Source organism: Silurus meridionalis, chromosome 1, assembly GCF_014805685.1.
Source record: "Silurus meridionalis isolate SWU-2019-XX chromosome 1, ASM1480568v1, whole genome shotgun sequence".
Lineage (NCBI taxonomy): Eukaryota > Metazoa > Chordata > Actinopteri > Siluriformes > Siluridae > Silurus > Silurus meridionalis.
Genome location: NC_060884.1, coordinates 8,447,445 through 8,474,307, shown reverse-complemented (window position 1 = coordinate 8,474,307; position 26,863 = coordinate 8,447,445). Strand labels below are relative to the sequence as shown.

Here is a 26,863-nt window from a genome sequence, read left to right as displayed (position 1 = left end):
AAAGCTGTCTACTTTGAAGAGCCAAAAGATTTACCTTTTGCCTTAAAATGTGGTATATCTATTTTAGAGCTGATGGACCCAATGGCGTCTGCTTGTCTGCTACCAGTATGGTATGAATACATTTATTTTGGTCCCCTATTTGCTGTTTGTAGCTATATTGGCATTTGTTAGTCACACTGATCCAGAGCAACTTACAATGTGCTTTGAAGTCTCCATCAATAAACATATACTAACAGTTTCATTAGGACACAGACTAAGAATACAATCAATCTAAAACTATTAGGAGAGCAAAATAATTAAAAAAGAAAGAGTCTGGTCTGTAAGCATGTTTTCCTTATACCGTGAGAGATGGTGGGACCAGTCGAGCAGTGGTTGAGGATCGGAGGGAGCATGGTGCAGTGCAGGGTAAGATAAGTGCTGAAAGTTAGGGTGGTGGTGGTCTGTTTTTGGCTTTGTAGGCAAGCATCAGTGTTTTAAAAATGTTTTTTTAGAGGCAGACCTGCAATGAGTGAGTTGCAGTAGTCCAGTCTTAAGATAATAAGGAAATGAACAAGCACCTGAGTGACCTGTGTGGACAGAAACAGATTCCAGATGTGGATTCTTGCCATGTCACCAGATATACCCAACCTTTCAAGTAGGAAACAAGCCATTGCCAAGCTATGCTGTGAATTCCAAAACTTCTGAAAATGGGCAATAGATGTTTGACTATGTCAAATGATTTAGACAGGTCAAGAAGCCATATTGTCTTTTTATAGACAATCTAAACAATGATTTTGGAAAGTAACAAGTGATCCCGAATGATGGTTGCTCATGTCTGAGGGATCAAAAGTGGGTTTCTTGAAGATGGGGATAAACTTAGCTCTTATGAATGTGGAAGGAACATGAACATACTGTATATTTCAGAGCCACTGATGATGGTACTGATGAAGGACATCTTGTGAGATGGTTTGGAAGTTTGTGAAAGTTATTGGATCCAACTGGCAGGTGGTGGGATTGGAGGACAAGATGACTTGCAGCATCTCACACTTTTTCTTCAGTCTCGTGTTCAGTGTGCATGTTTCAGCATAATATTGTATTGAGCTGCTGCCACATGATTTGTTGAATATATTATTGCATGGATGTACAGGCTGGATAGTGAATAGAAATATCGAAGTACTTGAACATAAAGTTATAGCCCAAAATTGTTTAGTCGCGTTCCTTGGCGGTGGTGGAAACAAATTATGATTATTATACCGAAATGATCGAAAAACATCCATGCGGTGTAGTTTGAGTAGTATGACCTTCCTCCTCCTTCTCCTCCTCTTCCTCCTCCTCAGCTGCTGCGGTGTGAACCTCTTCCTCCTCCTCCTCCTCTTCCTCTTCCTCCTCCCCCTTCTCCTTGTCTTTTACGTCACGACCGCCCCGTATCATCTCGGGTAAATCGTTTTTCCCACTTCCCATACGGTTTTCCTTTTTGTTGTTGTTGTATTTTTAAGAAATTTTCCGTCTTCACCGCTACATAATCCGGTTGAGTCTGATTCGGAACCATCTTTGTTAGTTGGAATCTGCTCTCTAAAAAGAGTTTTTCACGGTTGATTCCTTCGCCAGTCCTTTGGAAACGTTGGTTAGCTTTTGGTTCAAACCTTTGCTACTATATAATATTTTAGATTTGTATATGTAACACTCTGGTATGGTGTGGAAACGTAAGAAAAGCAAAGTCATTGTATGGTTTCGAGTTTTTTTTTATATGACTGCAAACCTGAAACAGTCCGAAACACGCGTCTTTGTTTTGTCCTGCAACTTTTCTTAACTTGATGGTTTGGAGGTGAAGAAGCTAGCGGTTTTGTGGTTCGCTCGGTAATGAACGGTAGGTGAACACAAGAGATTGCACGTAGTGAAAAGGGCTTGAATTCGGTGCATGTAATCAATAAGTCAAAATACATCAGATGGTTTAATTCGTTTATTGTAGGTTGATTTGAGCTGCTGCTGCTTCTAAACTAACCGTGTTGCTTTGTAGTGTATCTGTAAGTATATTATCTACTATAGTATCTTTCGTGGAAGTGTATGAATACCGCATTGTGTCCCACAGTGTTTCAATTCACCAGCCTTTTTATTCAGAAGCATCATTTCGAGCAAACCCTGCGATGTATATGGTCTGATTTTTCACATTTAGTGAGTTTCATCACAGAACGGGATTGTATTGTTTCTTCTCCTTGTTTGGCAGCAGTGTGTAGGCCACGCGTGGATGTTTCCATGGACACTGAGAGGACGTGCTGATCCGGCGCCGGCGCTCAGTCTGGAGCGGAACCGCTGCTGAAATGCATGTTACTGTTCCTCTGAGGCTCCATTACAATACAGCATGGTAAGGAGACTGGCCAAAATAGGGTAACGGGTCTTTATCGCCTTTAAATTGGGTAACAGACACGTTCTGTTTCCCTGTTAGTGTTCGTTACTATAGTGATAAATGCCGGTTTCAGCATGTGTATTGTGAGTATGATCCATTGTACCGCGTTTCACAGTGTATTTATGCTTATATGTATTTGTGTGTGTGTGTGTGTGTGTGTGTGTGTGTGTGTGTGTGTGTGTGTGCGTGTCTCTCTCTCTCATATATATATATATATATATATATATATATATATGTATATATGTATATATATATTTATATGTATGTGTGTGTATGTAGATATGTATAAATGAGGGGAAATTTTTTTATTTTTGAGCACTTCCTGCTTTGGCATTCTACATCACTTTTAATATCACTCAGGTGTGTGTGTGTGTGTGTGTGTGTGTGTGTGTGTGTGTGTGTGTGTGTGTGTGTGTATATACAGTCAGGAAAATAAGTATTTGAACACCCTGCTATTTTGCAAGTTCTCCCACTTAGAAATCATGGAGGGTCTGAAATTGTCATCGAGGTGCATGTCCACTGTGAGAGACATAATCTAAAAAAAAAAATCCAGAAATCACAATATATGATTTTTAAACTATTTATTTGTATGATACAGCTGCAAAAACGTATTTGAACACCTAGTTATCAGCTAGAATTCTGACCCTCAAAGACCTGTTAGTCTGCCTTTAAAATGTCCACCTCCACTACATTTATTATCCTAAATTAGATGCACCTGTTTGAGGTCGTTAGCTGCATAAAGAAACCTGTCCACCCCATACAATCAGTAAGAATCCAACTACTAACATGGCCAAGACCAAAGAGCTGTCCAAAGACACTAGAGACAAAATTGTACACCTCCACAAGGCTGGAAAGGGCTACAGGGAAATTGCCAAGCAGCTTGGTGAAAAAAGGTCCACTCAGGAGCAATCATTAGAAAATGGAAGAAGCTAAACATGACTGTCAATCTCCCTCGGACTGGGGCTCCATGCAAGATCTCACCTCGTGGGGTCTCAATGATCCTAAGGAAGGTGAGAAATCAGCCCAGAACTACATGGGAGGAGCTGGTCAATGACCTGAAAAGAGCTGAGACCACCGTTTCCAAGGTTACTGTTGGTAATACACTAAGACGTCATGGTTTGAAATCATGCATGGCACGGAAGGTTCCCCTGCTTAAACCAGCACATGTCCAGGCACGTCTTAAGTTTGCTAATGACCATTTGGATGATCCAGAGGAGTCATGGGAGAAAGTCATGTGGTCAGATGAGACCAAAATAGACTTTTTGGGTCATAATTCCACTAACGGTGTTTGGAGGAAGAAGAATGATGAGTACCATCCCAAGAACACCATCCCTACTGTGAAGCATGGGGGTGGTAGCATCATGCTTTGGGGGTGTTTTTGCACTGTATTTAGGAGAGGATGACCGGGGCCTGGGTCTTCTAACATGACAATGACCCGAAGCACACAGCCAGGATAACCAAGGAGTGGCTCTGTAAGAAGCATATCAAGGTTCTGGCGTGGTCTAGCCAGTCTCCAGACCTAAACCCAATAGAGAATCTTTGGAGGGAGCTCAAACTCTGTGTTTCTCAGCGACAGGCCAGAATCCTGACTGATTTAGAGAAGATCTGTGTGGAGGAGTGGACCAAAATCCCTCCTGCAGTGTGTGCAAACCTGGTGAAAAACTACAGGAAACGTTTGACTTCTGTAATTGCAAACAAAGGCTACTGTACCAAATATTAACATTGACTTTCTCAGGTGTTCAAATACTTATTTGCAGCTGTATCCTACAAATAAATAGTTAAAAAAACATACATTGTGAATTCTGGATTTTATATATATATATATATATATATATATATATATATATATATATATATATATATATATATATATACAGTGGAACCCACTTGCCTCGACCTCGGTTACCTCGACAACCCTATTAAGTCGACGTTTTTGAAGTGAAACCGCCAAATTCTCGCTTTGTCTAAGCATTTTTTAACCGGTTATGTCGACTTTTTTCTGTCGCCGAACCCTAATATCTCGAGCACAAGGGGGAAAAATTTGCCATTTAACGTCAGTTATGTCGATCGGCACTGTGCAGCCGCAGAAGAACTCGCGAAAGTGGCAGAAAAATTAAGCCTTACAGATGCTACAGGTGTTGTATTGTATACTGGTGAATCTTTGCTGTTAGTTAGTGCACATATGCCTTTTGTTGTTAAATGTTATGTGATGAACGGGAGGCGAAAGCCGCACTTGGTAGGAACGTGGGATGAGCAGCAAAAGCATAGAATGAACAACGGCAGGATCGGGGGAATCCGCGATGCGCTTTGGGGAAAAAAAGTGCACCCGTTGAGAGAGTGGCGGTGGGAAGGCACGTACCGGGATACGCATGCGCGATAACAACGACCGCCGTGAACCAACATATACCAACAATAACGGACGGTGAGAGTGTGGAAGTTTAAATAGGAGCTGGTGATGATGCTAAACGAGCACCATATGTGCGCGATTGAAGCCGGGAGCTTGAGAGAAAATGTCAGAGAAAGCACCTGCCACGCCGAAGGGGTAGTGGCAGGTGGATTCCTGACAGTTAACAAACATGTATGTACATTTTTATAGCATGCCTTCATCAAACAAATCGCGGCAACGCTGTTGTGTAAAAAAAACCTCCAAAAACACGTGCATGCACATTCTCATTTATTAACGCACATCATGTACATAAAGAAATTTCAAGCACGTTAATATACTGCCGCCATATTGATTTTCGTTTATCTCAATGCTTTTTGGCAACCCTCTAGGACATCGACATAACCGGGTTCCACTGTATGTGTGTGTGTGTGTGTGTGTGTGTGTGTGTGTGATATATATATATATATATATAAGATATTAGTGAATAATATGATTCAGCCTTGAACAGTTTTTTAAATCCTAACAGTGTCCTGTGGTCGAGATGTTACTGCATTTTAGAAAAGACACATTACTGATATGAATCTTAGGAGATTAGTGAACCGGTTAGTGAGGCTAATTGTAAAAAATATATATATATATATATATATACAGTGGTCCCCCGGTTATCGAACTTAATTCGTCCCTTAAAACCGTTCGAAAACCGGACCTAATTATCCCATAAGAAATAATGGAAAACCAATTAATCCGTTCCCGAACTCCACCAATACCCAATAATTAACCATTTTTCCTGTTTTTAGCCGTATTAATAGTCAGGAATCCCCCTGCCACGCCCCCTACAGTGGCTGTCATGGTGCTTCAGGGAATGCCCTGTTCCTTCGCTCATGCGTGCCCCGCTCACATTGAGCTCATCGCAATCGGGCTTCCTCCGTAAAGCACCGTGGATATTATTTATGGACTGCCTTTTGCCGGATTATCCCGATCTCTGCGGGTATTTAGTGTTGGTTCGGTAAAAGTATAAATTAACAACTTTACAAGAGTAAGAAACAAAATGATTACTGTACTTACCGCTAAATATCACCAATATTGTTCACAAACAGAAGTTGCGATAGATGCTTACTCAGCGATGGTTGAAGCGGAAGCAGTTTCTTCCCCTCGCGCTGGGTTGGGCAGCGTGGGTGGCTTTCGATAACTGGAACTTTGTTCGTTCACCGGACCAAAATTTAGTTCGGAAAACCGTTCGCTAGCCGGAATGTTCGATAGCCGAGCTGTTCGATAACCAGGGGACCACTGTATTAAGATTTGCTAAAGAACATAAATATTACATAGGAGCAATGGAAAAGTGGTCTGGTTAATGGTGTAATGATCCAGATTTACCCTATTAAAAAGTAAATGCCATGTAAAGGCATGGCAGCGTAATAAATTATGTACTTGTCATGCATAGTGCCTACTGTACAAGCCTTGGGAACGGAGGCAGTTTTATGATTTTAAGATTGCCATGAAAAATACAATCTGTAAATGTGGTGCAACAAAATATTAGTGTGACTTTTCTTTTTGGGCCAGGCATTGTGTATTTGTGTGTGTCACCTTTAACATTAAAATCATCTGCCTGACATTGTATAGGGCTTCTCTGTGTTGCCCAAACAGCTCTGACCCATTGAGGTATGGGCCCTATGGGTTTTTTAGGCACCGGGAAATTAGCAGCAGATTTTTAATCCTCTGTGGATTGAACTGTTTGCCTGACACTTTGAACTCTTTTGTCAGGTTTGTCAAACACTTCTTGAACAATTTCTTCAGTGTAGCATGGAGCATTATCCTGCTAAATGAGGCGTCTAAGTCCATCATTTGGATATACTGTTACCATGAAGGGGTGTACTTGATCAGCAATACTGTTTAGGTAAGTGGCACATGTCAAAGTACCATCCACATGAATGCAGCCAGTGTCATTTTTGGCATTAATGTCACTTATTTGGAGAGAAAAAATGGCAAAAATGGAAAGAAGGCAAGCCAGCAAAGGCACAATGTCCTGATGGGGAATTTTAGGTCCTGTCATTCATGTGGGTCCTATTTTTACATGTACCAGCAACATAAACATTGTCACAGACCATACCTTCACAGGTCAGAGCTATTTTGGTGGGATGCAGTATTTGGAATGTGGTTTAAATGTTATGAGTGAATGGTATTTTTTACAAAGCCTTTCTTTTTGCTCTTTTAGCCATTTTACAGCAGTGTCTACTACCCGTTTTCACCAGAACCACACAAAACTCATGCAACAACAGGGATTCCTACTTTGTTGAACTCCCCGGGGAACCAGACATCCTCAGGTGACCAGAGCAGACCTGCTAGCTTGGCCATGTCAGCAGCCTCCGTTTCTGCACCATTCAAGTTTCGTACCCGACGCGAGAGCGTGGACTGGCGTCGGATTAATGCAGTTGATGTGGACCGTGTGGCTTGTGAACTGGACTTTCAGATGCTCCAGGAGCACATTGCAGGGGTGACATTCTGTAGCATAGAAGGTGAGCGGTGCCTGAATTGTCAGAGCCCAGTGGACCCAGCGCTGCTCAAGCTATTCCGGCTAGCCCAACTCACAATTGAATACTTGCTACACTCACAGGACTGCCTGGCTCTTAGCCTTCAGACTGCTGAGGAACAATTTCAGACAGGGGTCAAAGAGAAGCAGCAACTCCAGGTGCAGCTGCAAAAGCAGAGCCAGGATATAAAGTCCTTAAAAGATGAGCTAAAGCAGCGGAAGAAGATTATTGCCTCTCAGCAAGCTATGATCAGTGCAGGCCTGAGTAATTACCATAAGGTTGGTGTAAATTGATTGCTGGATTTTAAAAATATAATGGGCAGGTACAAATAAATAATAACTCTGGGAACAGGCAAAGTTAGTCAGGCTAGTGGCAAACAGTGTTCATTATTCAAGTGCAAGCAAATGTGTTGGTGGCAAGGACATGCATCCACTTCGATACACTTTAGATCATAGGTTTGCCACTGATATTTCCAGTGTGGCGATATTTGCTCTTTTTGCCTTGTTAAATATACAGAAATACTGTGTTTGGGTGGTTGCTAGGTGCTGGGATGACTTGGCTAAAAGCTGCATTTAACTGTCACCACTTTGTGTAGCTCAAGATATAGTAGAACATAGAATCTCTTTTAATCTGACCGTTGAAATGTTAAAACATTTAACTGTAATTATGGCTGGACGATGAATGCAAGATTGCATACATTATATTGCATCCTTCCTTTTGTAATGCCTCTGTTTCCTTTGCAATTAATTACTGGATGTTTTGGTTGTGAGTGATGGCTTTACAAACCTTTGCTGTGCCACAGTCACTTTTTTTCCAAACTTCTGTAAGTATTAAAACATAGACATCATTTGAAATTTATAGTGACACAGTTTAACTAGTAAGCCTTAAAATGAGTGATGACTTATGCTGGCTCAAATTAGCATTCTATTATCCCAAAAAAATTAATAGCCAGCAACATAAAACAAAAAACTTGAAAATGGAGATGCCCAAAATTGGCCCATGGTGACATTTGATTTGGCCTGCCATGCTATATATGAGAAAAGTTGGGGAAATGCCATTTGGAAAAACCTTTAAAAAATATGTGCCAGATGTATGTCTCTCATAAGAGGTCAATAAATATTTATATTATGTATTGAACTCTGTTGAACAATAAATTTGATTATTTCCCAGTGTACTATAAGTTTCACTGAACTAGAACTTTTAAAATAAAACTGCATCAGTTAAGCAGAGAAATGTTTCAATATTAGGAAATCATACAGGAGAGGAGCCGTTGCATTTATTTATTTTTTTATTTCATAATATATTTAGTATACTGCAACATTTTAGTTTTGGCCCATTTTCCTTAGTGAAGTTACATTTTTGGCCCTTCATTTATTAAAAATAAAAAAAATTAAAAGAAATGTATCTTTACATTTTTAAAACAGTTCAAATTAATTTGTTTAAAACATTTTTTATTATTTAATAAACTTTTGGAAAAAAACAACAACTTATTACTCATATGCATGTTATATTTTGCTATGTTACATTTTTTTTTAAAGAAATTTTTTTTTTTTATCACCTACTTCCTATATATATTTTTGTATAGTAAATCATCTGTTTTTTCTACATAACAACATGAAATGTGATTTTTATGTGATTTAGTAACTTTATTACCTGATTTTTACAATTTTAATTTTCTTGACTTCCAGTGCCAGCATTGTGAAAAAGCCTTCATGAACACTTCATTCCTGCAAAGTCACATGAAGCGTAGACATCCAATGGAGCATGACATGAGTGAGTTTTAGTGGGTAGGCAATATGGGAAAATATGGCCAATTGTGTGCCAGCAGTGCAATGCATAAAACCTGCATATATGAGTCAAGAGCTTCCGTTTATGTTCACATCAATTATCAGAATAAGAGAATATTGTGACTTCAACAATGGCATTGTTGTAGGTGCCATGTGGACCGGTTTGAGTATTTCAGAAATAGTTTTTGTTAGCCTGGGGTCACACACCTGGGATTTTTAGAGTTTACATAGAATGCCATGAAAAACAACAGAAAAGCATATTGTCAGCAGAAACTACATTCGGAAAAATAAGTATACTAATTCCTACTTGTGTAATAATAAAGTAGTAAATACCAGCCAGGTTTTATGAATGAAATGTGAACAATTGTTTAATCAGGACTGCTTCTATGAAAGCAGTAATTTTGGTAGTTATAGTTAGTTTACTACCTACTCGTAGTGTATAGTCATAATGATGAAGGAGTGATAATCTAGGCTTGTTTTTGAAAGGCATCAGCTTGGCTATGCTACGAAACCACAACCACCTGATTTAAAAAAAAAAAAAAATTTTTGAAAATAATATGCTTAAAGCTATTCTTGTTAAACTGAACTCGAATTGTATTTACTGTTCCCCATTTAAGGTTATTCATTTGTTTTAAGATGTTTGTGAGCCACACAATTGCTTTTTAGGCCTTATAAATTAAAATATAATATTGAAGTAGGATGTACTTTCTTAATACCATGACTAATTGTGTGCATCAAATCCACAGTATGCTTTCAGTACATATCTGGTGATACACTGTAATGCTACACATTAGGGTTCATTAGAAATGTACATGTACAGTAACAGTTACTGTTGTCTCATTGAACAGCCTATATTGCTGCACACTTACTACGATGTGCAATTTCATTAAACAAGCTGATAAGCCCAGTAGTGCAGAATGGTTATTGACTGCTGAGCATTATATTGACCACAATTAATGGCTTTTTTGCTATGATTTACCAGAACTCATAGAATGCTTCTTTATTGGTCAAAGCTCACATAACCCAATTTGCAATCACTGGTTCAGTGAAATCACGATACACAAGTACACTTTTCCAATATAGCATGAAATTTAGAATTGTTAACTGGAAAAGGTTTAACAGTCCTATTATTTAATGTCAGCAAAAATTAAATTAAACAGGAATGTGATTAGAATGTTAAATGTTTTTTTTTTTTTTTTTTTTTTTAACCAAATGTATGTAATACTCATAATGAATATAAATACAACATTGAGATTTTTGTCATATAGCACATAACTAATAATTTCCACTTAATGCATTGAAAAAGGTTTTGCAATTTCTGCCTTAGAACTGATCACTGATAATCAGAAGGATCTTCAGACATTAAAGTTACAAGAAGAGATCATCAGGCTACAGGATCAGCTAAACCTGGCTAAATCGGAAATGGAGGCACAGCAAAAAGATTACAATACCAAACAGGTCAGCCCATAGCCTGCTTTGGATATTCTCACTGCTTTGGTTTAATCCAGGATTGTTTTGAATTAATTAGAATTAATGTTGCCCTTGTGGAATAAGGTTTTGGTCCATGCAGTTATAGAATTTTACTCGTCACTTTTATGCTGTATTTGTTCTAATAACCTGTAACAATAATTTGATATGGAAATCGCCATCCACTTGCTGCTTAAATTGTCATCTAATAATATTATTTCCCTGTTTTTAGGAGAAGGATCTAACTCAGAAACAGGCAGACTTTATGAAACAGCTGGAGGTCTGGAAGGAAAATGAGCGTGTACGCATGAACAGCAGAATAGATGAAGTAAAGCAGGCATGTCAAAAAGACATGGAGTCCATGCTCCAGAAAAACCAAAGCCTAGAGAACGTGAGTTTTCATATGTAAAATTCAAAAATGTGTTTATTTATGCTTAACCCAGAACTGGGAAAAATGACCAAATATAAATATATAAAATACAGAAAAATATGTACTATAGACTATTTCAATGGCCATTTGTTCATGTAAGCACGGGACATCTTTGGTCCTTGGACGTTTCCGGTTAGCTAATGCACACCTTCAAACATTGGCGGGAGAGCGCTTATACGTGGGGATATTGTGATAGTATGTTTATTCTCGCAATTAAACTTGACCATGTTGCTCGGTGGTTGCAAGCTCTGTTTTGAACTTGTTTTGATTGTTGTTGAAATAGAAGTTGAAAAGGTGGTTTTGGGCTCATGATAATCTTAATAGATGTGAATCAGTGTTTGACTAGTAATTATCATTCTGTGTATATTAATCATTCTATTAATAGATTGGTGTGCTAAGTTTAACATTAGTCTTTTCACATAAATGGAGTTGATTAAGCAAAAAGTTTTGTGAGAAAAATGATAATAGGAACATTATAGCCATGATAAATCATAATACTTTGGATACTTAAGTACATTTGAAGGCAAATGCTTCATACTTTTACTTTTTAGTTTATAGGGAGCACTTTAACTTGAGTAATATTGTAGCTGGTGTGACCACTTTCACTCAAATACATGGTTTGTGTACATTGTCCACCACGGAAAAAATTATGTACGCAGTAATTTGTGATGAAACACAATTAATGTGGTAACGCGCGTGGTGGTATACGTGGCTTTACTGGGTGCGTTTACATGGAGCATTGTAATCGGTTTAAAAGTCCAAGCCGAATGAAAATGCTCCATATAAACACCTCGATCAGATGAGGTGAAATGAAAATGTAATCGGTTTAAGAGGGTGGGATAAACCTTTCTATAAACCGAACATATAATCATATACTGCCATAACACACATTTTTTACTGTGCTCTTGTAAACACGGAATTGATTTGCCACTAGCCGGATTTTGTATCAAACAACCGCGACACGCATAATTAGCGGAATTGTTTTTTTTTTTTACGGTCTCTTCTTCTGGGACCATAAATCCCTCTACCAGTCCACAAACGTGTGAATGAACGGCGACTCATGCGAAATTTAGTTTCTATTCCAAGTGACTAAAATCCAACAACACAGCCCTCTCCCACCATACAGACCTTCATCCACATACTTCTGCTTTTGGGAGGAGGGAGGGGTACGAGTGAGATGCTCCTTAGAGATGTACAGATGTCACTCCCTGCAATTTAATAGAATTCAGTTAGCAATTGTGATTTATTATTAGCATAGACATACAGACTTACCCGCCCCCGCAAGTGCACTGCGCACTAATAACCGCTCCGGTTACCTTAGCAACCAGCCAAACAGAGGACGTTTTTGCTAGTGACCAAACATAAGCTAGACGTCTTCCACATTGTTTGACAAAGTTTCTGACTCTTCCCTAAAGCAGTCATTGTCCACACTCCGATTAGTCTTTACCGATTCTCTCGTGTAGACACACTCGGTCTTAATCAGAAAATAATACACGACTGGATACGATTCTTCAGGTAAACGTTTGATTAAAGTCTGATTAAAGGGGTCCCGTAATTCCATGTTATTGTCTATTTTTTTTACTTTTATAAATATCTTACCTGTTTTAGGTCAACTCAAAAAGTACGTGATAATCATTTTGTTTTTTACCGCGCCGTACTTTAAAAATGGCGCCACCGAAAATGCTTTAGGACCAGACATGCGCAGTATCATCGCACCGCGTTTGTTATTTTTTACTTCCTGGAAATGGTTTATGATATTCCTTACTAACATTTACAAAGGGTTCCAATAATATTTAAGGACACTATAAATAATATATTAATACTTTACCCAAAACATAATTACTTGATTAAAAATTTTTAATCATGTTTTCTAATAATAATTCTTGTATGATTACATTTTTGTCTTTTATACAGTAAAACACTAATAACATGTTATTTTATACAATTATTTATCACATATCAAGTTATACTTCAAGGATCTCCTTTATACACCTCCCAAAATAAGTGTTCTCAAATTATTAAAAAAAAAGATTAATATTGAATTCTTATTTGTCCTCTAGCAAGTGTTGAAGTTGCAGCAAAGCAGTAAGGTGCTGGAGAATATGCAGCCTGTGAAGGGACAAGCTGGATTTGGGCAGAACAGTGAAGACAAGCAACGGCAGAAGGCTGCCCAACTCCGACAGAAGCTCGATAATCAGGTCAGCTGAGTAGATTTGGGTTTTTAACAGTTATTAAAAGACAAAGAGAAATTCTTGATTCCATGTTCTATCTATGCCCACGAAGTCCCTCTCCTACAGAGTTAATTTGCATGTGTTAACTAGCTAGCTTGTAGCTATCTATATTTAGCTAGCATCACATTTTTATTTGTGTTCTTTTGTTTTTACTTCACAGACTTCTATTTCTTTAATTATTATATTATTACTATTTATTATTATTATTATATTATAATCATTATACTGTTTACATGCTGTTTTCCACACCTCTCAATTACTGCTCTTGCTGTTCTTTATAACATATTATACAGTAGGTTTTCTGCTCGGCACTATTGTGTGTTTTGCGTATCTGTCCCAGTCTTATATTGTCTGTTTGCACCAGGTTGCACACTTCATGTGGCTAGAACAACTTATTTTAGTCCTTAGCTGAGTGTTCTCTTTTGTAGCTCTATGTTGTGTGAGGAGGGTTCTGGAAAAACATTGTCTCTCTTCACTGTGTACTGCGGCAGCTATATATGGTTGAAATGACAATAAAAGCTTCTTGACTTAACTCCAGTGCTCCAGTATGCTTGCCTCCATCTTATTCATGAAGTTTGGAGAGCTGCGGGAGCATGCTTAATTGCTAGTAAATGCATGGATTAAGTTAAAAACTCCAGGAATCACCTCGTACTGTTATTGAGAAAATTGTCCCTTAAATATTGAAGCCAAATTGGATGACCATTCACAAAAGGACTTTGGATGAGATTCAAACGCAGTGGCTTAATTTTTGCCCACAATTCGACATGTAAATGTCAAGAAATGAAATATCTCATCTCCCTCTTCAGTGTAAATATTTACATGCTTTAATACTTTAAGACTGTATATGTGTGTAATGGTTTAGTATGTGTATATTTTTTTCTATTTACTGTACAAACATCAAATTACTGTTAAAGATTAAACAAATCTGTAAAAGATATTTCACACTGAAATAAGTTGTGTGTTTCTCTCAGGAAATTGCATGGTCAGCAAAAATGCAAAAAATGAAGGAAGAATTTGAGAGTGAAAAAAAGCAGGTAGGTTTTAAATTTGTCATGGTATTTTGGTAAGGCGTGAATATTTACTGTCTAGTGTTTTATCTTTTTAACATTTATTTGAACATTTCTTATGGCTTAGCTTCAGACAGCATTGTTTAAGGCACACACCACTGTCTCCAAGGAGAGAAAAAGGGTAGAGAGGCAGGTGAAGAAACTTGAACACAGGCTGGAAGAGCAGACAAAGCTTATCACATCCCAAAACATGCAGGTTTGTATGGAAGTTTCTGTTGACTTTTGCAAAGCAGATATATTTATTAGGTATGTTTAATTAAACAACACGCACTTAATTGCCCAGCAGCCATATCACCCTGTAGCCCAAGACAGCTTGCCCACTGAAGCTAAGCAGGGTTGAGCCTGGCCAGTACTTGGATGGGAGACCACCTGGGAAAAACCAGGTTGCTGCTGGTAGAGGTGTTAGTGAGACCAGCAGGGGGTGCTCACCCTGTGGTCTGTGTGGGTCCTAACACCCCAGTATAGTGACGGGGACACTATACTGTAAAAAAAAAAGCACCGTCCTTCGGATGAGACGTTAAACCGAGGTCCTGACTCTCTGTGGTCATTAAAAAATCCCAGGATGTCTTTCGAAAACGAGTAGGGGTGTGCCCCGGCATACTGGCCAAAAACTTGCCCGCTGGCCTACTAATCATCCCCTCATATTAATTGGCTATATCACTCTATCTCCTCTCCACTAATATGCTGGTGTGTGGTGGGCGTTCTGGCGCAATATGGCTGCCGTCGCATCATCCAGGTGGATGCTGCACATTGGTGGTGGTTGAGGAGAATCCCCCCTTTCATATGTAAAGCGCTTTGAGTGCTGCAGAAAAGCGCTATATAAATGTAACGAATTATTATTATTATTAATTGTGATCTGATGCGTCATGGTATCGTCTCCATTGTTTGTCGAGGTTGCTAAGGTTTTTGACTAGCCAAAGGCAATAGGATTGGCATATTAAACATCAACTTTCTCCATGTGCTTGCTGATAGAATGACTTATGATTTTGTTGTTGTTTAATTTAAAACATTTAAACATTTTTGTAATTGTTGAATGTGCTTCACAGATCAAACATTTCACTGCAGATTCCACTAAATCCAAATTACACAAAGAAGGTAACAGTCTTATTTTAAATATGTAATAATAAGTATTTCATTTTAAAATGTGACTTTTATTTTCTTTTAGAGCCTGCAACAGTCCCAGAACCTAAAAAAAGAGTAGTGGTCAGTGGTATGTTAGCTACTAATTTCATTTCTTTTCGTCGACGACCACCGCTTAAATGCTCCATGCTTAAAAATAATTCACTTTGCCAAGTTGCTCATTTAAATTGACAGGAAATATATCATTGATTTTAAATACTGAAACAGTAAAAAAAAACTATTTAAAAAAAGGTGCTTGCAATAAATATGACTCACGACATGTGAGTGTACAAAGACATGATTCATTGTGCCGGTGCTCTGCTGCTGGATGATTTAACCGTCTTTTGCTTCTCTTATAATAACATCTCTGCAGTTGTTTTTCTTCAATTTTAGAGCACTTCAGCTCTTGATTGCATTAACATTTATAGCATCTTGACAAACAGTTATACAGAGACCCTATATTGTAATAATTCTACTTTTTCTTCCCCTTTTTTATTTAGTAATCTTTACACCATTTATGTGCATGTAAAAGTAGTAATGGACACGTCTCAATAAAAAAAAACATAATGTGCTTTATACAGTATATACTCGGATGTGTTCTAGATACAGATGGTTGTTTAAAAAAAGTTTATGAAAAATATCTTTAGCCAGCCAGTTTTATATTGTCTGTGATACTTAGTGAGCGTAAAGAAAGTACAGAGTAAGCAATGTAAGGTCATTTATCACATTTGGAATTTCTAGAGATCCTCCAGAGTTTTGGTTCCTTTCTTGTATACTCTGCTTTTCAGCTATCCACAGATGCATTCACTTTTAGTTGTTAATTTAACGTGAATTTAGGATCACTCTATTTATCTAATAATGCACAAGTGCTCTATTTGTAATGAGCTGTTTTCTAATATTGAATATTATTCTAAACTAATATGTCCATATCTAAAATTTACCTATTGGATATAAGAGAAATTCACTAGTGTTTGACGTCGCTGAAATGTTCTTGCAGATCATCTTACTAATGGTGACAATCTACTAAGCTTTATATTTATGCTTCGAAATTTAAACTCTTTAGCAGTTTAGGTGGAAATTCTGGGTTTAGCTTCAATAGTCCATTTTTAACTCAACTCTTGTCTGATCCTTTACCTCCTTGTGATGTGCTATTAGAGCAGTCCAGCTTGGTCTATAAATTGGATCCTATAATGGAGCTTTCAGAGGAGGACAAAGGTAAAAACAAACAATGCCATGTAGACGTCATTGGCATGTATGCACGTACTCTGCATGGGTGCCATTTTTATGGTTTGTGTTGTCCAGTCATTGAGCATGTACCATGTATTTCAAGATATTAGGAAGGAGAGATGCAACTCAGTGTGAAGCCGAATTCTGACTCTGTCCCTGCGTAACTATAGAGGTGTTATGAGCATGTTTTTGAAAATGCTTTCTTTACATATTATATCATAAAATGAGTGTGTGTTTTGCTCTGGTTGTTTGTGCCTTCTCGTATGACAGATGCATTTGTTAAATTTTCTTTTGAAGTAAGGACAATTCATTAGGGTTTTCTTTCTGCCCAGATTCATCAAGCTTCTCTGAAGGCCTTGCAGACCACCAGTCAAGAGAGCAGAAAGTGAAGGAGCTGCTGAAGAATCCTAGCCTTAAGAGGGACATGCACTTGGCTGTGCAGCAAAGCCTTAATGAAAAATTCTTACATTTAGGCATTGATCCTGTAGGTGTTGTGTCACTTTAGTCAGCATATGCACCCTACTAGTGCAGGATTTCATTCTGGTGTTTCATTACAAAAGGCATTCAACACGATTGCTCTGCTAACATTTGCTCTTCTTTCAGGATGTTAGTGGGCTCTCTAAGACAACTTTTGAGAGCGGCATGGCTCGTGTGGTCTTCGACAGGCGGCAGGGAAGAGAATATGCTAAGGTGCGCAATGATCTCATCCAAAAGTTAGAAAAGAGACTTAAGGAAAGGTGCTCAAGTCAACCTGCCAAGTCCAAACCATCTGAGCAAGGTCAGCATTCTGCATTTTTACTTCACTTGTCTTCACTGTCACAAGTTAGGAAAAACTTTTATTGTTTTTAAGAGCAAAATGCATGTTACATTTGTTTATATGCAACAAACTAGGAAATTTAATTATATAAATATTTACTTTAATCAAACAAATATATAAATGTACTGATGTTAAACTTTATTTTCCTTTTAACTCAATCCACCCTTAGCATGAATAACAGCTTTGTGTATTTTGGCATTTGTGGCATTTGCCACAGATGTTCTTTGCTGGTTGGATAGTTCTTTCTTATCTTGCAATTCCAGAGCAGTACATTTGGATTTATGTATAATGATTGGGCAGGCCATTCCACAGTTGATAACACTCCAGGTTACTTTTTGCTCTCTTAATAATGCTTACAGAGCTTGAAGATGTGATCTGGGTCAATGTCTTATTGTATGATTAAATCAAATTAGCCACAGTCACAATTGCATAGCATTTAAGTATGGAATAGTAGCCATGGTGGTTCAGTATTCATTTAACCCTGAATAAGTCTCCAATCTTTCCTGCTTCAAAACAACCCAAAACCATGAAGCTTCCAACGTCATGTTTGACTGTGGGTGTTAATTAAGTTTAATTTGGACTCGTATGTCCACATAACCTTTTTCTAGAGATTTACTGTCCAATTTTTGTGTTTTTTTGCCTTTTACCTAGTTTGTTGCATACAAACAGAAGGAACATTCATGTGTCTCATAAAAAAGATAAAAGCCAAGGTGTTTCCAAACTAATTTTGACAGGCATTGTATGTTATCTACATAACAATGAATATTGTGTTTTTGTTAGAATTATAAATATCAGAAATCTACATTTAATTTGATGTGCTCTTCTTAGCACACATGGGGGTTGCTTGATATTCACTGGTCTATATAATTCTACCTAAACGCACTTTGTAATATACTATTAAATGGATATGTTAAAAATCACTTCAGTTCTTCTGTGCTTTAATAAGGATTAATTTATTTTACTGTACATTTTTTAAGTAATTGCAGTTCATTGGATGTGATAATATGCTCTATAATTTTATTTAATTTTTTAGCATAGAGGAGTATAGAGGGATCTTTCCTCTGTGATATAACCCATCTATACTTTTAAAATGTACGTTTGTTGCCGTTATTAGGGTTCATGAAGTTTGTATTTGTAGGAAGTTATTCTTTTTATTGAGCATGCATGTAAGCACTTAAATTAAAGAAGAAACAAATTTCAGCCGTGTACCATAGAAATAAAGTGTTTTGATTAACTCGCAAATCAGCAGAACAATTCAGTTCAGCACATTTCAACTTCATTGAACTTTCAGTCTGAACTGTATCTGATTATATTGTCTTTTTGATTAACAAATGAGACATTGTGTGCCTTAACCCTCAATACAGTTTTATCATTTTGAACACTGTTCTATAAAACAGCTTTTATTCATTCTGGTTCTTTTTTTTTGGTTTTAGCATGACAAAAGATTTACTAACTTTAATCTGTTTTCAGCTCGTACTCTACCTCAGGCTAGGTCACAGTCCAACAGTCTTTCTGTTACAGTCACTCGTGTAGTCTCAGGCCCTCCTGCCAAACAGCAATACACACCACAGTCAGCTCATCGGAACAACAACGCCATTCGTCCCACAACCTTGACACAAATGCCACCACACAGGTAAGTGAACTGAGTGTATTTCAGAACATGAATTTCTACAGGGGTTGTTAGAAGGATGACTTGTTACTCACAAATTAACTTTAAAAAGAACACTTACAGCATAAATCTCTTGTTCAACAGACCATCTCGATTCAGTGTACTTGAAGACTCCTCCTCAGAAGAGGAGTCCGAAAAAGACTCTCCTCAGGCACAGAAAATAAGGCACTCTTCGGGCAGAGTGAAAAGCCACTCCACCGTAGTTCAGCAGCACACTGCTCCCTCAGCTCTAGCTTCATATCAGAGCTCTGGATCTCAACAGGCACCGGTGTTTAGCATTAGCAAGACGAATGTGACTGTTGCAGAAAGTGAGAGTGAGTGGACAGAAGGCAGCGAGATGGAGGAGATTTCCCTAAATCAACTGCAGGAACACACAGACCAGAATGGAAATGTGCCAAAGACTTCGTCTAGTAAGAAACTTATTTTTAATGATTTAAAATGAGAGAATGAACGCCTGGAGCTCTAAAATAATTTAACCTTCTCTAATGTACCATGACAAAGCCATTGTGTTCATATATTAAAACAGTAAAAGAGGAGAAACTCAGCACTTACTCATTCTAAATAAGCAAACACTACCAAGGAAAAGAGTAAATGATTGTGTATGTGAGATTGTGGTTGTTTTTCTTATGTCCACCATACTGTAATGATGTTGAGATAGTGAAAACACCGAAGTGCAGACCTTTAGCTGTAAGAATTGAGTATTTATAGCGAAATCAGTTTATAGAGATTACAGCAACTGCTTGCTTAACTATGGACAGGTTAAATGGACAAGTGTGTCTTATTTTGTTAGCAGATAAAAAGTCTTTGTTTGGTTTTAAATAAGGCATTTGTAATCAACACTTAAAGGTCATAGTTGTCACTGCAAGTAAAGCAAGCCTTTATTAGACTGGAAAATTAACATTGTGGTCAAATCAGCTATTTGGTACATTCCTAAAAAGTAAGAGCACAATGGTGAGCTCAGGAGGACCAACCAGTCTGGGAGACAACAGAAAGCAACTGTGGTGATAGACATAAGATTTCCTTCCCTATTAAAGAAAAACTGCTTCACAACAGCCAATAACACCTTGTAAGATGTAAGTGAACTTGTCAACATTTGGAAAAAAAAAAAAAAGGCTTCAACAGAGCAAATACAAAGGGTTTACCAAAAGGTTGTAAACCACTGGTAGGCTTTAAAAACAGGAAAACCAGCAAAATCTGAAAAGCCTGGTCAGTTTTGGAACAACATTCTATATATAACATCCTCTTTCTCTTTTCACAATGCCTGTTACATTTAATTGGTTTGTTGCATATCAACAAAAGGAACATGCATGTGTCTTGATCAAACGTTCTAAAAGGTTGAAAACATCTAGTCTACAGATACATGAATCCTTTTATAATCATGTCTGAGAAATACCTGCCGCATTCTATTTGACAAAATGTTATAATATGTTTATGTTTAAACTGGGGAACACAGATGCCGAAAGGTTTGTCACCGATTCAGTGTTTTTCTCAATAGGTTATGTGAAGACACTAAGCAATAATTTGGACCAGCGTCCTGCAGACCAAAGCCATAAAAAAACAGCAGGGGTTTCCATCCCAGATAAACCTACTGGAGGCCCTAACACAAATGATGCCGTGTGGGAGATTAAAGTAAGAGCTGTTTGGTTAAATTTAAGTGATTTATCATTAGCATCGAACTCTGAATCAGATCTAATAAAATCTTAATTATTTTTAATATAATGAACAGGTAACAATAAGTTCCACTGCTTTTTAAAACAGTCAGTTAGTTGATGAAAATGATCAGTTTTATGTAAGTCTGGGTTTCTAGTTACTGAGATTTTGTTGTTTGTCAAGAGTTTGTGGTTTTGTGATTTTACCTCATTGGTTTACCTTTTGTTTTTCTTGTCAAAACTTGGAGCAGGCTTGAATTCCCTGTTCGTAACAGACAGACAGACACTTTTTTCCTTCCTTCCTTTCCTTTCTTCCTTCCTTCCTGCCTTCCTCTTTTCTTTCCTTCCTTCCCTCCTTCCTTCCTTCCTTCTTTCCTTCCTTCCTCTTTTCCTTCTTTCCTTCCTTCCTCTTTTCCTTCTTTCCTTTCTTCTTCTTATCCTTCCTTCCTTCCTCTTTTCTTTCCTTTCTTCCTTCCTCTTTTCCTTCCTTCATCTTATCCTTCCTTCCTTCCTTCTCCCCAATGGGAAATTTACAAACATGCATCACAACAAAAATCCGCTTGATCTTGTTTGAGATATGCTTGTTACAGCATTTTCCAGTGTGTTAAGAAGAAGAACTTTGAAGAACCTTTCCACTGATTATATGTAATTTAAAAAAAAAGTACTGGAGACATGATTTTATAAATTATACATTTACTTATGCAAAAAATGCATAGATTGGGCTGGATGTTTTAACGAGTGTCACTTCATATGTTACAGCACACTGATTTCGAGGAAGATAATGATGATGACTGGGATATTTCCTCTTTAGAGGATGTTCCTGCCGCACACAAGACCAGTTCTGCCCCTGTGAGGAAGAGCAAAGAGAGTCTTGACACCAGCACTAGTGTGTGGGGAACTTTTACTAGCAAAGGACGAGAGCCAGGTTTGTAGAAATCTTAACCAATTAAGAAATTACAAACATATCACCAAGTCAATGAATTTTTTTAAGCATAAAAAAATATATAAAAATGCACTGTAAGCATTTGGAATCTACAACATTGTAGGTCCTCCCTTTGCTCTCAAAGCGGTCTGAAAAGGTTTGCATGAGGTGTTGGAAACATTCTTTTAATGCACAATCTGCTATAGCGAGTGCTCATTAACCCTCACATGAAACTATCCGTTTTAACACATTTGTGTTTGTGTGTTTTTCAGGTCTTAAAGATACAGGCACTGGCAGCACTCTGAAAAGCAGTACTGTGACAGTTAGTGACTGGGACGACTCAGATGGTATATAAATATATAGTTTTTAATAAGCAATAATAATCCTAAATGTCAGCACATACAATTAAATGGTCTAAACAGATTTCTTTATTATGAATGCTGCTGATCAAGCCTCAGAGATGCTGCACATCACATACATATAAATTCAAGTAGCTGTAATAATACTCCAAATTTGAAGATCCAAACTATTCAGGGAGCCTTATTAGCAATATTTTTATTTTCTTTGTATGTCTTTTATACAGTGTTACAAGGTGTACATACATTTTAAACTTTATGAATTTGCTGTAAATGTTCACACTTTTGTCATAAAAAATTGTATAAACAGTAAATTTTGTACACACACACTACACCCAGTTCAAGAAATGAAATTGTATTAAATCCCCACTACAAGGCAAATGTTTTTGTTGTTGTTTTCACTTGTAAACAAGTAATTTAGGCCACAGTGACCCTGAGCAGGACAAAGCAGTTAGTAAAGATGAATGAATCTACCACCTTTGGCAACATAAATGTAATGATCATAAAAAATGTAAAAAAGCTTTTCTTTTATTAGATTAAGTGTAACAATGATCCGATTATAATACCTGTATTTTGAATGTTTGAAGTCATTTAAATGTGTAATGGGGGTCTCTCTTTAAGGAGAGAGATTGAAGTGTTATATGTGCTGTAAGTGGTACAATTGAAGTCTGGTGAATACTTTTTCCAAATGCTGCCTTAAATTTTATTTACGGCCGATTATTACTTTTTCAAAGAATAATGCATGCTTTTATAACCTTTTTACAAGTGTACTATAGAAAATGACAATTATTTTACATCTCAGATTATCTTCTTTAATGGATACGTATTGTTTTTAGTTTTCCATGAGCACTTTAAGCACCCAAACTAATTCCACTCAGTAGGTTGTTTCTGAAACATGGGCTTTTATACATAGGAATCCATGTTGAGTGGCACGGCAGTTGCTGTCCTGCGGGATGTGTAGACCCTTTGTTGCCTTTTGTATCCCCTGCTGTTTCTGGATGAACTGAATAAAGGGGGCATGTATGCTGCTGTATTGGGCTTGGAGTAGTCAGGCAACATATAGGTCCCTCTGGTTCGAGCGGTCACATATGTCGCTCTTGATCGGGCTCTTGTGTAAGCATCTTCCCGAAGCAGTGTGTCTCTTGACCTGAGGAGAGGAGTGAAATGTGGCATTAGGGATCCCAGAATATCAGCTTTGTTAGAATTGTATTAATTACTGTGAAATACCTTTAACTTTGTTTAATACTGATTACTGTCTTCTAACCTTACCCTGAGTTGAATCCCTCTTTCCCCGAGAAATAACACAAAACTGCACTTCCACATATAAGCAAACTGGAACCTCCCCATCCTATAAATAATGCTGCACCAAGTTCAAATCTGAAAAAGAAGAAGAACATATTAAGCCTCAGAAGAGCTTATTTCAAGGGTATACACAGAGTATTTGCAAAACCAGTAAACAAATGAATAAATCACTCTGGTTTAATTTCATGTGGACAAGAAATATTCTTTTGAATTTCATAGTGCAGATAAGTGACTGCACATGAGTTTGCCTATTGCAAAGCTTTATGTTTTTGTTCCATTTTGGCTCTGTTATCTTAGATTAAATTCATGTTTAAACACATTTCTCACTAAATGCTGGAATCAAAGTCTAAAAAATCCAAAGAATACACTATATTCAAAATAGTAGCCTATTCTGTTAAATATTCCTTTTCTTTTCTTTTCTTTTGACTGCTAAGTATTTAGATTTACTAACTTCTCTGAGATTTGCAGTGCTTTCCAGTGTTTGTAGGCAGTATGTAATTGCCAGGGCAGACACAAGAGGGTGCTCATGCACTTTCATTACTTGACCTGCCTGATCAGATCATCAACCTCGATTCATTATGATATTCTGAACCCTCTAAAACTATTTAGAAGTTTTTGGGATCACTTACTTCTGTGGTTTAAAATTTGCATCAATAAACTGCATCCGCATTCTGTTTCCCCACAATGAGTAGACTGCCATACCACTGAGTCCTGTGATGTAAAAAATATTTTACATCATTGTATTCATAGACAGGAAAAAACAATATTCCAATTTAAATACCGTGTCCTACCTGATGCCATATTAGTAAGGGCCGCTGCTAATGTTATTCTTGCATTAACAAGTTCAGAACCCCCAATCTTGGTGCACTTCATTCCAATCAAGGTAAGTACAGCCCCCCAGAATCCCAGAATTACAGAGACAATGGCCAGGGCACGGCAGATATGCATGAAAACTGAAGAAAGAGTGCAGGGTTTAATCAACAAATCTACCTACAACATGTATAGCATTCCATATAGTCCATAAGTATTTGATCATGGTCATTTCAATTATTTTGGATGTTTACCATGGTATATTAGAGGTAAAATTGAAGAATGATTGAGTTTTATAATTTCATCTTAAATTTTGTGCATTTTTAAGAAAACTGAAGTAACTAAAGATCACAGAAAACGAACGCAGGATGAAATACAGAGGGTTTATCATAAGATGTATAAAAATGTATTCGTCAAAAACATTTTAAGTAGATAAATAAATAGACAGACGAGACAAAGATCAGCATGTTCCCGAATATGGGGAAAAACATATGCCATGTGAAGGACAAACTGAGTTCATTTAATTCATCAGCCAATATTTACAATAGACAAAAGAGCAGTGTGTGTGATCCAAAATATACCACCTTGTCTAATGGCATCTATGTATGGCAGCAAATGGGATTTTTTTTAATGGTGTGTCTGCTGACAAAATTAGCAGGATGAAATTTAAAGTTCATATAACTATTTTTTTTTTTTTGGCTCAAGTTGCTCAGAATGCTTTACACTGCAGTTGGACAATGGCGCAAAGCCTACTCCAAATATTTTTGAACTAGTCTATATATTATTTAAGGATTTCATTTGAAAAGATGCTAATATAATTTATTGTAAGAAGTCTTATGCAGGGGTTTACCTGGAAGGGCCATCAAGGAAGGATAGTACTTGCAATCAGAAACACCAGTGGTGTCAGATACACAGTTCATCCACAGGTTGGAGTAGTAGTTGACCGTGGTAAGTACAGCATCGCCTACCTCAGAGAAATTCCAATATTCAGTAGGTAGAGTAGAACAGATTAAGATCCATCCACTAGTGCAACTCAAAAAACAGCCAATTTCTATATACATCAAAGCTGTGCGTTTCATTTTGCCAGCTTCATGCTATACTCTGAGAGAGAATCCAAGAGCAGCTACTTAAGTTGATCAAAAACTAAGCTGTCAAAATAACATTGTCAAAAAAAGGATAATATTTAAAGAGAAATGAACACCGAGTCATCTGGCTCTAAAAGACAACCTCCCTTATGTTGTTAAGCATGCTGAAGCCTGAAACTGGGACTTGTTTGTGGTATTGCAAAGTAAGCAGATGCTCATATCTACCAAAACTTATCTGGATTTTCTAATGAGGGCAGTTTCTTTAATGACCACTTGTTTACAATGACAAAAGGACAATACCCATATGGTATAGGATATCATAGGGGTTAAGGGACAGATGTCTTTCCCTGGGAACCAATGTATCACTTGTCCATTAAATGTCTCTGTGACCTTTAAGCAAATACATTAGGTTCATTGTTTGTTTCTGCATATTTGTCCCCAATATAGATAGTATATTGTAAGCTGTGACCTGAGTCTTTTTTTCAAGATAGAAGATAGTGATTATTCTTTGTAATAATGCACCTACAACAGTTGAGAGGTTTGAATGACAAGAGAAGAGTTCATCATGAAATTGCAAGTTTATGTGTGAGTTCTGGTGGTACTCTGTCCCATTTATTTATATAGGTAATTACAGTATCTATGAGCTCATGTATGTTAAAGTCTAAGTGTGTTCAACACTTTATATCATGGCACTTTTGGTGAGTTGAAATATTTACCCTGTTTTAAATTAAGTAACAAATATTAATAACTTAATATTAAGTATAAATTTCTTGCTTGCAATAACATCAAACCAATAACCTACTGGGAGGACACTATTTTATATGCATAGATCTACCCAGGAGTATATTAATACTCTGGTTGCGTATAAATTGTTTAAAACACAGGTATGCACGGGTCCTAGGTATCTTTTAAAACAATTGTAGTTGACTGAGTTGATGTGACGCAGATGCAGGTGATTCATACACACCCACACACTCTCACACTCTCTCACTCTCTCTCTCTCTCTCTCTCTTTTTCTCTCTCTTTCTCTCTCATAGGGTGGATTCTAGAATTTTTTTAATGTGGTGGCACAGGGGCGGGGACCAAGAACCAGTCAGGGGGGGCAAAGGGAAAAAGTCATGTTCCTCAACACAAATGGGATGACATATAAATGGCACTGCACAAGTACCTGGACTCTTGTGCAGTACATATACTCTTTATAAAAACCATTGAACAGACAATAATTGTTTTTAACTGCACTGTACTGCATCTATCAGACTTTGACATTGAATGTAATAAACCTTGAATGCCTGACAAGGGGATCAGGCTTTTAAGTCCCTTTCCATTTATTTCCACAAAATTCTGTCTAAAATAAACAAACCTTTAATTTAATCATCAATATTACACAAATAGTATATTTAATTTCTATAATTTCATGTAATTAAAGATCAGAAAAATCATTTAAATGTGAAGCTGGACTTGGACATTGCAAACAAAAATAAATAAATGTAAGACTACCATGTAAAAATGTTTGTTTATTCAATACAAACAGGCATTTACTATTCTACATCTTAACATTCCAAGTGTCAGAACGTTAACACTATTAAAAGCACACATTTTAGTGTAGAAGCACACTATATTAGGTGCAT

At 37.3% G+C, this 26,863-nt stretch overlaps 2 protein-coding genes across 10 annotated transcripts; one reads left to right on the top strand and one right to left on the bottom strand.

Annotated features, from left to right (window-relative positions):
- The first annotated feature begins 1,327 nt into the window (after positions 1 to 1,327).
- On the top strand, positions 1,328 to 22,419 carry dzip1 (DAZ interacting zinc finger protein 1). Of its 9 annotated transcripts, none has more exons than XM_046849332.1 (19): positions 1,328 to 1,415; positions 2,204 to 2,341; positions 6,982 to 7,575; positions 8,986 to 9,070; positions 10,412 to 10,542; positions 10,784 to 10,942; positions 13,042 to 13,179; positions 14,184 to 14,246; positions 14,347 to 14,475; positions 15,326 to 15,374; positions 15,445 to 15,489; positions 16,554 to 16,613; positions 16,958 to 17,109; positions 17,229 to 17,403; positions 18,913 to 19,075; positions 19,196 to 19,521; positions 20,607 to 20,740; positions 21,520 to 21,685; positions 21,955 to 22,419. In XM_046849332.1, exons 2-19 carry the CDS (start codon positions 2,339 to 2,341, stop codon positions 22,035 to 22,037), a joined length of 2,655 nt encoding a protein of 884 aa, XP_046705288.1. In that variant the 5' UTR covers positions 1,328 to 1,415; positions 2,204 to 2,338; the 3' UTR covers positions 22,038 to 22,419. The 9 variants fall into 9 exon arrangements, 8 of the variants coding, with proteins under 8 accessions (XP_046705288.1, XP_046705309.1, XP_046705280.1 ...); XM_046849353.1 differs by having other exon boundaries at positions 1,396 to 1,415; positions 2,207 to 2,341; XR_006925817.1 differs by lacking the exon at positions 1,328 to 1,415 and adding an exon at positions 1,426 to 1,846 and having other exon boundaries at positions 21,572 to 21,685.
- A 460-nt stretch (positions 22,420 to 22,879) lies between these two features.
- On the bottom strand, positions 22,880 to 25,548 carry cldn10d (claudin 10d). Its single transcript, XM_046849394.1, has 5 exons — positions 25,001 to 25,548; positions 24,132 to 24,293; positions 23,970 to 24,051; positions 23,308 to 23,415; positions 22,880 to 23,185 (listed from the first exon to the last, which is right to left on the bottom strand). Exons 1-5 carry the CDS (start codon positions 25,227 to 25,229, stop codon positions 22,942 to 22,944), a joined length of 825 nt encoding a protein of 274 aa, XP_046705350.1. The 5' UTR covers positions 25,230 to 25,548; the 3' UTR covers positions 22,880 to 22,941.
- Positions 25,549 to 26,863: the final 1,315 nt, after the last annotated feature.